A 12,309-nucleotide genomic window follows, 5' to 3' on the forward strand; every position below is an offset into this window, starting at 1 on the left:
AAAAATTGAAGTTCCTTTCATAAATTATGTGTATTGCTTTATATTTTATAATTTATATTGATTTCTTTATTTTATTTTATAAAAATTGCATCAATAGGAGAAGATGATGATGAATCTGGTGTGGATTCAGATTAATCATGATAACTGATTTTGTTGTTATTTAATTTTAAAGTGTGTTTGTTAGTTTGTAGTTTGATTTTAAGATAGTGTTTCATGTTTGTTAGACATTTCATGTGTTTGTTTTATGTTTAGTTATGTGTGTTTGTTTTATATTTAGTTATTGAGATGGATTAAAATTGTATTAAATTTAAATCTAATGTATTTTTGTTATTTTAAGTTTATTAATTTTTTTAAATCTTATTTTATTATAATTAATGACATGACTAATTAGGATTTAAAAAAAAAAACTGATTGAACCAAATTGCTTTTAGTTCAATTTGATTGGTGTAAAAATGACAAATCGATTGGTTGACATTGAAAGAGAATCGATTAGATCAGTTCGGTTGGTTTTTGCTCTAAAACCGAACCATACCAAACTAATAACACCCCTAATTTCGACATATTAAAAATCTTAAGAAGGCCATGAACTCAAAGCGGGCCAAGCTACGTGAGATTTCCATATGGACATTGTCAAAAAAAAAAAGTTTTAGTGACAAAAAGAAAACATAAGATAATAAAGAAGGTATTGCTCAATAAACAAGTTACCGTCCAAAAAAAGAAACATGAAAGCATTAAACAACCTATCACAGGAAAAAAAAAAAATCTCATTTCAAGGGTGAATGATTTCTTGGTGTCTCATAGTTTGGTACTAATATTAGTAGACAAATAAATTAATGGTTAAATGAAGAAACTATAAATCCAACTGTTTTTAGTTAACACGAATTATGTTTTTATAATTTGACCTTTTAAATTTTGTTAGTTAATTTTTTATAACACATTGAGTCTAATTATGATGTCAAATTAATTTTTATCCATATTTTTCTTTAACAAGCTTACGTAAATTCTATTATGTTGACATTAAATATTTCTTTTGACTTTTCGCTTCATAATAAATATATATTCTTCCAGCACCAAATAACATGTAAAATTATACATATTTTACTTTCAAAGGGGGCATATATCTATTCAGTACACGAATAAGAACAATTTTAGTTAAACTACCAACCTCCAAGACACAAAAATATAAACCGGAACCATAATCGATAAAGCTACTTCTACTTCACAAGAAATTGATATAACTATTAATATATTTTTTTTAATGGAAGAACCATAATCAGGTTTGCCTGAGAAAAAAAAAAGCCCATTACATTCCAAAAAGGAAAGAAAGAAAATGTAGATTGAAGTTAATTTTATATCATAATTATGGTGAATATGTTATAAATAAAATAAATAACAAACACTATTGGGTCAAATTATAAAAAATAACTGTTACTAACTAAGAACCTTAGATTCATATTTCTTTCATGCATCAAGCCATTAATTTATTTGTGTATCAACGTTAGTGCCAAAAGCTGTGTTAGTGTTGCAACTTGCAAGTGTGAGGAATGTTGAAGTTAGTCCCACATCAAAGAAAGTATAGAAGAGTGAGGAATTTATAAGATGAGAGACCCATTAACTTGACACTTTAATGTTTTGAGTTGGATGTGGTGTCTTCTCATCTTATGTTCTCTCGCTTGATTCCTCTCTGAATTCTCCCTTGTTGTTGAGAGATTCCCACGGTTGGCCCAACAAGTGGTATCAGAGCCGATGGTTTTCTCCCCGAATTCAAGCTGAAGCACCAACAAATCGCAAGGATTAAGAAAGGCGAGTTAATATTTAATTTAGTCTTAAATTTGTCATAAATTTTAATTTAGTCTTTTAAGTTTTAATTATTTTTATTTAATTTTTAAATTTTATAAACGTTATTTATATTAGTTTCTGTGATAATTTTTCACACACAAACGTTAATGAAGTAATAAAATAGAGTTAGATACTTCATTAAAATTCATAAAATGATGTTATTTTTATTTTAGTATTTAATTAGCTTAAAAATGACATCATATCACTTGTTTAAAAAGAAAAAGTTTCAATAAATATTATTTATGCGTTATTTTTTGACTATTTGAATGTCAAAATCAGAACGGTGTTGTTTTACAGAATCTAACATGATATTTGACTGTCTACATCAGCATTCTATTAACGATGATGTGTCAAAAATTATTTCAAGGATTAACATGAGTCACATTTGCAAAATTTGAGAACTAAATAAAGATAATTAAAACTCTAAAGACTAAATTAAAACTTACGCGTAAGTTTAGTGACCAAATTAACTATTATATTAATAAAGACTTTATTATTATGCATTGTGTTCAAAGTTCAAACCATGATTTAAATGTTTCTCAAACGGAAGATCCAGAAACATATATATTATAAGTGGTCTTCTACTTATAAAAGAAAAATAAAAAATTATAGTTGATCTTTCTCTCCTAGATTAGCTTGGTTGGAAGAAGTGATATTTTTCTAATTCTTTCATCATCGTCAAGGGAGACCATCACCATCTATATTACAAACATTGAAGAAGACATTTCCAATATTCTGTTTTATATGTTTATTTTAAGAGAGTGACTGCTCGGATTATTATTTGATCCCTTGGCCCCGGAAAATGGACAATAAGCATCATGTTGTTAAATAAGGAAAAGTTTAGGGCAACCATTTTTGTATTTTCTGGCCAGCACTTAACCATTAAAATAAAAGTAAGTGATTTTCCACCATTAGATGTAATCTCATATCATTAAAAACATTATTGATGGCCAATTAATGGTTACAAAACACTAAAATTGCTGGCCCGTAGCATTCCTCGTTAAATAATGATATCACTCACAATTATTTTTATTTATATTTTTTTAAACCAGATGCTCTTGTTAAATAATGAGAGCTAAATTTTAAATATATCAAATATTTTAATGAAAGTCATAATAGTAGTTGGATATTATGAACTAGTTTAACACTTTATTATATTATATTCATCTTTCCTATCTTTTTAGGCATTTTAGCAACACATACATCTAGTAATATTTCCAATTAATAACTAGCATCTTTTTTAGCTAAAATAGCGAAAATTTCTTGAATGATCTGAGAGCAAATAAATATTCTTATCCTGTATTATTTATTTTGTTAGTTTGAAATTAGTTATCATTTTATATTTTTATTAATATTTTTAATTTACTTTTAATGTTGATATAAAAGACAATTAATGAATTAAAGTATTAGTACCGATTTATTTTCAGAGAACCTAATAATAACTCTAAAATAGTTACCTTGAATAAATAACTGAATGAAACTCTGATCAACTTTATTTCTCTAAGCAAAAATCATGTAGTAGTACACCCATTAAAACTTAAAATTGATTAATAATAATAATGAAAGATCAGGGATAAACAATCTTGAGGCTTACTAGCTTGTTATGTTGCTAATCTCAAATTTAATATATATTATCACTTATATTATATTATGTGATTTTTCCAAATTAGTCTCTATTTTTGTTATTGACGATAAAAAAATTTAATGAGAATAATTTGGAAATAACATATAATAAAAGAGTGTCATTATTAATAATATTAATTAAGACAACATAATCACATTTTGGAGTTACTCCTAAATGCTGTTGTGTCAAAGACTTTGAGGAAAAACCTTGTTCTTGGTATGGATAACTTTGATTGCAAAATGGTGCCAATGGTAGCAATAAGCTTCTTCTTCACTTCTTTGTTTATGCCTCCCATTGAAACAATTTCAGCATATGCAGCTGGTTCTTTGTTTCCCTCAAATGTTATTGCCACTGACCCCTTCAATATTACCATCACAAACTACACAATAATAAGTTACAAATTAATCACAATATACACCATATAAATTTTTAGTCATCATGAGTAAATTCTTTTGTAGGAAATTATTTTAGCTCAGAAGTAGTAGTTATAACATTTGTTAATTTAGGCCCATAGCATTGCTAGAAATTTTTTTTAAGTGACCATTTATTTTTTTTAGTAGCAATAAAAAAGGTCAAGATAATTAATCGTTTTATATTTTATCACTAAAAAATTTTAGTGACAATTATATAATTGTCAATAGAGTCTTTTTAATAGCTGCAATAAGTATATAATTACTATTATAACCTATAATAATAATGACAAATATATAACTGTCACACAAATATAAATTAAATAAAATATATAGTAATCGTTGTGTTATTATCACTAAAATTTTGTTATTAAAAATTATTTTGTAATGCAGCTATTACAAGAAAGGAATCTCACCCCTCATTTAGTCAAAATCGATTTTAACAAAAAAAAATGCTATTTTATTTTATTTTATTAACAATTTAATTTACATACTTTCTAAAACTCAGGAATAATTTTTTATACCCTTTTTAAAAATAGTGACTCAATTACTCTCTATTTTATTTTATGAATAAGTATAGGGAGCTAATGACTTAAGCGTACAATGTGTACAATGGAGGTTTAGGAAGTATTAGAAATATGACCATTAGTGTTACATTGTCCTATCATATTACGTTTTTGGAATGAGTGGTTTCATGATATGGTATTAGAGTTCTAGATGTTTATTATCCCTATGTTTATTATCCCTAGTATCTGATTTTATGACATGAGATGTTTATTATCCCTACTATCTGAATGGTTATTCTGGATAGTATGGATGATGTTCATTTTATTTGTGGACAAAAGATTTAGCCCATTGTACACATTGTACGCTTAGGCCATTGGCTCCCTAGCAGTACTCTTATTTTATTTATTTATTTCATATAAAACCGTTACAAACGGTACAATTTTAATTTCTACTCAACTATGCAAAAGCGATAATATGGGCAGACAATAAGAATCACAAAATTGAAGACTAATTTCCTCTTCTAGTCTGAAATCAATTGCAAATTGACTTTGATACTGTCTAATTTCAGTGTATGTGTATGTTCACATCACTGTATTAATTTCAAACAAATAATGGTAGGGTGTGTTAGGTGCCAAGCAAACATTGGTTAATGGCTATTATTAATTTTCAATATAAAGATAAGGTGCTACTGTCCTGTTATGTTCTTCAAGCAAGTGCATCCACTTCTTCCACTCATTCCCATCTTCACGTGTGAATTATGTACAGTTCATGATTTGATGCTACGTCAATTCACATTTTATTTATGATAAAAATTCGAAAGTAAATATAATTTATTTTTTAGTTAATATTTTTAATTATTAATCTAATTTTTTAAATTAATAATTTAATAATATATTTTTAACTTATATTTTTTAGTCATGTTACACTTTATTTATTTATGTTAGTTATATATTTTATTCAATAATAATAGATAAAATGTAAGATAAAGTATTAAATTGGACTCAGACGTAATTTTATTTTGGTCTTTAAAATTTAAAGTGTCCTATTTGAATCCAAAAAAATTTCATTTAGCTTCAATGTAGTCCCACCATGAGGTCAAAGTTAAGTAATTAATAAAATGTCCTACATAATAGTAGTACAAGAACAAAGTTAAGTAATTATCAACTTTAATATTATATTGCTGTCATGTAGGATATTCCGTTAATTATTTAACTTTGACCTCATAGTGGACTATATTAAAGCTAAATGAAACTTTTTTGAATTTAAATAGAATACTTTAAATTTTAAAGACTAAAAAAAGATTACGTCTAAACGTAGGGACTAATTTAGTATTTTTACCCTAAAATATAAGACTATATTGTTTTAAGAATTTAAGTAGTGTTAACTTTTTCAATCAATATTAATTACTTTTTTAAATTTTAAAACTTATCCTTAAATTCTAATATTAAATTTTAATATTAAATTTTGAGTCTCCAAAAAATATAAATAAAATTAATTTTATAATTAAAAATTGACTAATATTAATTAATTAAAATTTAATTTCCTATACTTATTCTTTTAATAACTTATACTCAATTTAAAATTTGATATCAAATATAAGCAAGGTTTACGTCTTATTCGATAATTAATATATAATATCTCATGTTCTACCTATAGTATATATTATTCATGATACTTATTATCTTGTATTGAATTATTCTTTCCCCAATCCATAACCTTTTTGGCTTTTCCCCCTGTTTTATTCTAACGTGCCATTGCTTTGTTATATCTTATTAGCTTTTTTATTAATATAAATAGAAAAAATATTTTAAATTTTGTTATTATTTTAGATGCAGTGTCTATAAAATGAAAATCAGACGTGTTAGAGTCATTTTTGATGCATCATCACAAAATAAAAAAAATACCATTTCTACTTCATCGCCTGCAAAAAATAGAGGAGTTCCATTTCTCCTTCATTGCCCCCGAAATGGAAACCTATATCTCCAATCTAGACACATTGGTGAACTCTCATTCGTTGAAGTGTGTGACAAACACATCAGTGAACAAACACATGTAGGCTTCATGCAATGTTTAAAAGTGTGGATTAAAAATATATTGTTAAATTATTAAATTAAAAAAATTAAGTTAATAATTAAAAATACTAGATTAAAAAAATTGCTAAACTAAAAATATGTTGTAAATTATTTTTAATTTGTATTTTATATTTTAATATATATATATATATATATATATATATATATATATATATAACTAATTTTTTGTATAACTAAATATGGTTATTTTTTATTAATATTAATTAATATTTTAGATTAATATTTTATTTTTATATTATTAAAATTTATGATTTAAAATTTATAATTTAATATTTAAAATTTAGAATTAGTCAAATATGAATTAAAAATAATAAATTTTATTGATATATAAAATTGTTATTTTGAGAAAACTAAATAACAATGTTAAGAACAACTTTTTATTCATTTCCTGTGAAAATAACAAGTTAATGTACATATGTTTTTTATTTAAATGATAAACAAAAACATAATCAACTTTTTTTTTTTTTTAGCAAAGATAGGAGACTCAAACCCGCAACCTCTTAATTGAGTATGGGGAGACTATGCCATTTGAGCTATAACTCATTGGCAAAAACATAATCAATTTAGTCCTTTAAAAAATAAAATTGATATGAAATAGAATTTCATTTTTGCAGGTGATGAAGGAGAAATAGAACTCTATTTCAGGACAATGGAGCAGAAATAACGTCCTCCGATTTTACAGATAACATATTAAAAATGGCTTTGACATGCCTGACTCCATTTTATGGGTACTGCATCTGAAATGATGACAAAATTTGTTTGGCAAAGATTTTATCTAAATTGGCCCGGCTTATTTTAGCAATATTTTTGTATGGTGCGTATTTAAAAAATTAAAATATTTTTTATATTATTTTAATATTTATTTTATAAGAATGAGTAATTTAATATCTAAGTTTTTACATACTCCAACTATATATATAAAATTGTTCCTGTGATCTGATTTCCTTTGCTTTTAATTAACATTTAACAATCTCATAAAGGCACTAAAATATGTCCCACTTTCCTACAAGAAAAGCTTCTAACCTGTCTTCTTTTGTCAAAAGTCTTCTTTTCATTAGTTAAAGCTAAGGTTTATCTGTCACAGGGTTGGTTTAGTACACTTTCATTCAGATCACTGATCCCTCCAAATTCCAAAATAAAACTTTTATTTTATTTAGTGAATCATAAACTAATACAAATATATAAAAAGATATATTTTTTGTTGCACCAAATCTAATGAGAATCTGTAACTACCAAGAGTTACTTACTGTGAACTATACCCTAAACTACAAAACTGAATCAGAAAATGGGAAGAGAGAGATAATTGCAAATTTTCAGAGCAATCAAAAGCTTCTACTTCTGAAAATCATAATAAGGAGAGAAAAAAAAATTGTGGTCCAATTTTATTTACTAAGAATGATAATGAAACATAGCAGAGGATAAAGCTAAAGAGTAGTTGATAGCAATTACATAAAAAAGCTCTCACCAAAAAGAGCAATCAGAAACTGAGTCTATAACCATCAATCAGCAAACAGATGAACAACAAAATTATATTATAAAAAATAATCATTATTTGTGTCAACCCCAGAATTTTATTCCCAAAAATTCAGAAACTTTGGTTGTAAAAGAACAAAAAAACACTGATCAGAGACAAAGAAAGACAGTATATATCATACCTTTTCAGGTTTTCCTATGATTGTGGAAATAGCAGATGTTGCTTCAGAAAAGATTGGATCCAAGTTAATTCCATCTAAGTTAACATTGGTGGAGATGTAAAGGCAAGGCATCTTCTTCCTTTTTCCTTCTTTTCTTTGTGAACCCTTTTTTGAAAGTTATAAACCAAGAACCAGGATATTGCAAGTTCTAATTTAATGCTATTGCTACCCTATCTTGTATTCTTATTCTTATATATATATATATATATTAGTTTAGTTTGAAAACAATAAAAGTGGTCCAATATTATTTAGTAGTTTCTTGCATTTCATGTATATATATATATATAAATTTAAGTTCTTGGTAATTCATCATGCCATATATAAAAATATTCTGTTATTAGCAATGAATATACTTTTTCAAGTACTTTATGGGCACTAAATATATTTTTATTTATTTAAATGATCATATAGGAAGTTTATTTTATTGACTTTGTCTAGTCTACCATTCATTAATTTAGTCAATTGTGATAGGAAGCTTTTATTTATCATTTTCCAATTGAATCACATGAGATTTAAGACAGTGGTGATTTGGAGCCATTCAATGCTGCCGTTGTTATAAGAGGAGGATCCAGAAGAGATTTTATTTTTGTTTAAGTTTCAATTTTTATTTTTACTATATATAATACAAAATAATTTTGTCAACTATATTATGTATACGTAGAAAATCAGTTATGATCCATATATATAGAATATATATTAAAAGAAAAATGTTCAAAAGATTATCAGAATTTATTATTTTTTGTTATCACTTTTAGTTATTAACTCAATTTTTTTAGTATAGTAATTTAGCAACATATTTTTATCTCATATTTTTAAATATTGATGGTTAATTGCTAACAAAAACAATAAATTTTGCTAGTATTTTTTGTATTAAAATAAAAAATACATATTAAAAATGAGTTAAACAATATATTTATTTATATACAAATATAAAAATATTTGATAACAAAAAAATATTAACTAAAAATAGACCAAACTTATCTTATTTAATATTTATTAATTGTTAACAATTAATAAATGTTGAGTTAAAAAATTAACTAAATTAATTAATGATGATAAACATTAATTTATTGAAAAAATTAACTAATTAGTTTTGATTATTTTGGTTGAAGTGATGCAAGCCAAAAATTTAATACTCAGCTGCAGCCCAAACTGAATGAAAACAAAAACAAAGCTGGTGGGCTGATAATACAAACGAAGCCCAAAAGGAAACAAAGCTACGAAATCAAAACGGGCCAAATGAAATGATCCGATCCAAGCCCGATAGCAAACAATTCCCTCTCACTTGCTTTCACCAAATCAACATTCACTTTTCCTCTTGGTCAGAAATCACAGAAGAAAGAGAGAGAGCTTCTTCCCTAAGTTATTCACCAAAGAAGCAAGAAAGAGAAGATTAAGCAAATGGTAGAAGTCTAATCACCCACATCAATCTGTATCAAGAAGAAGTCAGAAGCTAAAGGTGATTTTATTTCCTTCTACATGCATCTCATTTTCTTCTCTTCATCTTCAATTCTCTGCCAAGTCCATATTGGGATACATGTAAAAGATGTTGTCTGTTCTTCACTGCTGTGCATCTATGGTCACAAGTGAGTCTTGGGGACCAAGTAGCTTCTCAATGGCCAAGATCTGGGATTACCATTGAGGATATCTATTTTATGCTTTCCTATGATTTTCGGTCAACAAGAGAAGGTCATAATAAAAGTTTCTATTCTGAGGATTAATGGAAAAAAAGTGAGATGGTAGGTTGGTGACGCACAAGGCTCAAGAAGTTGACCTAAGGAGAACAATCCAGCAACATGCAAGGAGATAAAAGAAGATTTTTCTTCATTCAGAAGACAAGGAGAGATAACCAATGTTCTTGAGGTGTATGTTCTGAGAAGAGCTCTCTGAAGAAGTTCATTTACTTGGACAATGCTTTCTTTCAAAGGAGCATTCCGCCAAAAATGAAGAACTGAATCAGAGACATGCAAATCTGGTTTATCACATAGCAAAGAGGCTGTTGAAGAGTCAATCTCCTTCATGTTTTATAGATTGTAATTTACTTTTCAATGTTTATCCTTCTGTAATTTTTTGAGTGAAAAGGCATATAGAGAGGTCTCAAGTAAAAGCCAATGAGTGGAAAGAGGTTGAGTGAAACACTTGAGAGAAAAGTCTAGAGTTATTTCAGATTTCTTTAGGTAAGTCTGTGTCTTGTTTCTTGTACTTGTGAGGTATCCCTTTCTTAGTTGGGTTAGCACTAAGAGTGAAGAGTTAGATATTAGTATATCCAATGTCAAGTTAGGTTAGAACTTGAGTGTGAAAGGATTGTGTCAATCCTGTGGAATTGGTGTGTGTAATACTTTAACTATAGTGGAAATTTCACCACTGTTGTGGTGGAGACTGGATGTAGGTTACATAGTACAAGGCAACCGAACCAGGATACATGATGGTGTTAACTTTTCTCTTCTCTGCTCTGTCCTATTTTCTGATATTCATGAGACAAAATGAAATTGTCTCATAAATTTTTCGCTGCTGAGTTCAAACAGATTTAAAGAGCAAATCAGTTTTAAAGGGTTAAGTTTATTAACACAAAAGAAGGTCATAGATTCAACCCCCCTTCTCTAAGCCTTCTACAACCTTCAATTGGTATCAGAGCTAAGGTCTCAAGAATCAAGCTTCACCGCTTGGAGTAAAGATCCAATGGCGAACAACTTGGGTACAACCACAGTCGCCTACACCTCACTGAAGGCCAGTCAAACAACCGGCCTCCTTTCTTCAACAGAAAGAACTATACCTACTAGAAAGAGAGGATGAGGATCTTCATCCAATCCATTGACTACAACATTTGGAAGATTGTTGTAAGCGGTCCCAAGATCCCAACAAAAATAAGTGCTGATGGAGTGGTGACTCCAAAAGAAGAAGCTGAGTGGAATGAAGATGATAAGAAGAAGATGGAGCAGAATGCTAAAGCCATCAACCTTCTTCACTGTGCTATCAGCTTTGAAGAGTACCGAAAGGTGTCTAGATGTAAGACAGCCAAAGAAATCTGGGAGAAACTCTAGGTTATACACGAAGGCACTAAACAGGTCAAATAAACGAGGATTGATATGCTGCGAAAAGAGTACGAGATGTTTAATATGAAGGATGGAGAAAGCATTGATGAAGTGTTTGAGAGATTCTCAATCATAATCAACAACCTTGATGCTATGGGTACAAACTACTCAGAATAAACCCTAGTGAGAAAACTCTTTAGAAGCCTTACAAAAGAATGGGAAACCACTACCACTGTCCTAACCGAGAGCAATAACCTAAGCCCTATAACCTATGATGAGTTGAGAGGAAAACTCCTTGCCTATGAAACCACACACACAAACCCGGACTCAAAGATAAAGGGAATAGCCCTCAAGTCAAAAATAGAATCAAAAGAGAGTGAGTCTAGTGATGGTATTTCGGATGATGAGCTTATGCTTTTTGCTAGGAGATTTAGAAGGGTGATGAAGAACAAGGGCAAGTACAAGGGCTCAAACTCAAAGGAACAAAAGATGGACTTGAGAAAAGTGACGTGTCATCATTGCAAGGAGGCTGGACACTTCAAGCTAAACTGTCCAAAGCTCAAGAAGGAGGACAAATGAAAGAAAGAAAAGAAGAGAGTGCTCATGGCAGTTTGGAAGGATCTTGAGAACGACTCCAATGAGGAAGAAGATTCTGAAGGTGAAGATAAAGACTGTTTTATGGCTGGAAACAATAATCTTGATGAGATAAATTTCTATGATTTGTCCATAGATGATCTACATGCTATTATTGATGATCTTACTCTAAACACCTCATAACTACTAGATAAGTATAATAAATGCAGATCTAAAAAAGATGTGTTAAAAGTTGAAAATAATTTTTTTAAAAAAAAAGTGAAGGAAACTGAATGTGCTTTGGACATTATTGAAGAAAATAGATTTCTAAAATCTGAACTTGAAAAATTAAAAGGAAAGCACATTGTGGATCCTTCTCAAGAGTTAATTGTTGAAAATAAAAGATTAAATGATATGATTAAAAGGCTGAATGGTGACTTAGCAAAATTTACTCAAAGTTCTAGTAACTTGGACAAATTACTTGCAAGCCAAAGACCATTGTTTGAAAAATCTGGTTTAGGATACATAACCAAGGAA

The 12,309-nt window shown here is 28.1% G+C and overlaps 1 protein-coding gene across 1 annotated transcript; it reads right to left on the reverse strand.

Annotated features, from left to right (window-relative positions):
- Nucleotides 1–3,310: 3,310 nt before the first annotated feature.
- On the reverse strand, nt 3,311–8,353 carry LOC112728076 (uncharacterized). The gene is made up of 2 exons (XM_025778060.3): nt 8,129–8,353; nt 3,311–3,842 (listed from the first exon to the last, which is right to left on the reverse strand). Exons 1-2 carry the CDS (start codon nt 8,237–8,239, stop codon nt 3,615–3,617), a joined length of 339 nt encoding a protein of 112 aa, XP_025633845.1. The 5' UTR covers nt 8,240–8,353; the 3' UTR covers nt 3,311–3,614.
- Between the last annotated feature and the right edge of the window lie 3,956 nt (nt 8,354–12,309).

Source organism: Arachis hypogaea, chromosome 12 (assembly GCF_003086295.3).
Source record: "Arachis hypogaea cultivar Tifrunner chromosome 12, arahy.Tifrunner.gnm2.J5K5, whole genome shotgun sequence".
In the NCBI taxonomy this organism is placed as follows: Eukaryota; Viridiplantae; Streptophyta; class Magnoliopsida; order Fabales; family Fabaceae; genus Arachis; species Arachis hypogaea.

Bases quoted from the DNA above. Each gene is read 5' to 3' on its own strand.
- LOC112728076 (XM_025778060.3), bottom strand. From the start codon at position 8,239: ATGCCTTGCCTTTACATCTCCACCAATGTTAACTTAGATGGAATTAAC. The intron at 3,843-8,128 runs GTATGATATATA...ATTATTGTGTAG, and splicing joins TCATAGGAAAACCTGAAAAG to TTTGTGATGGTAATATTGAA.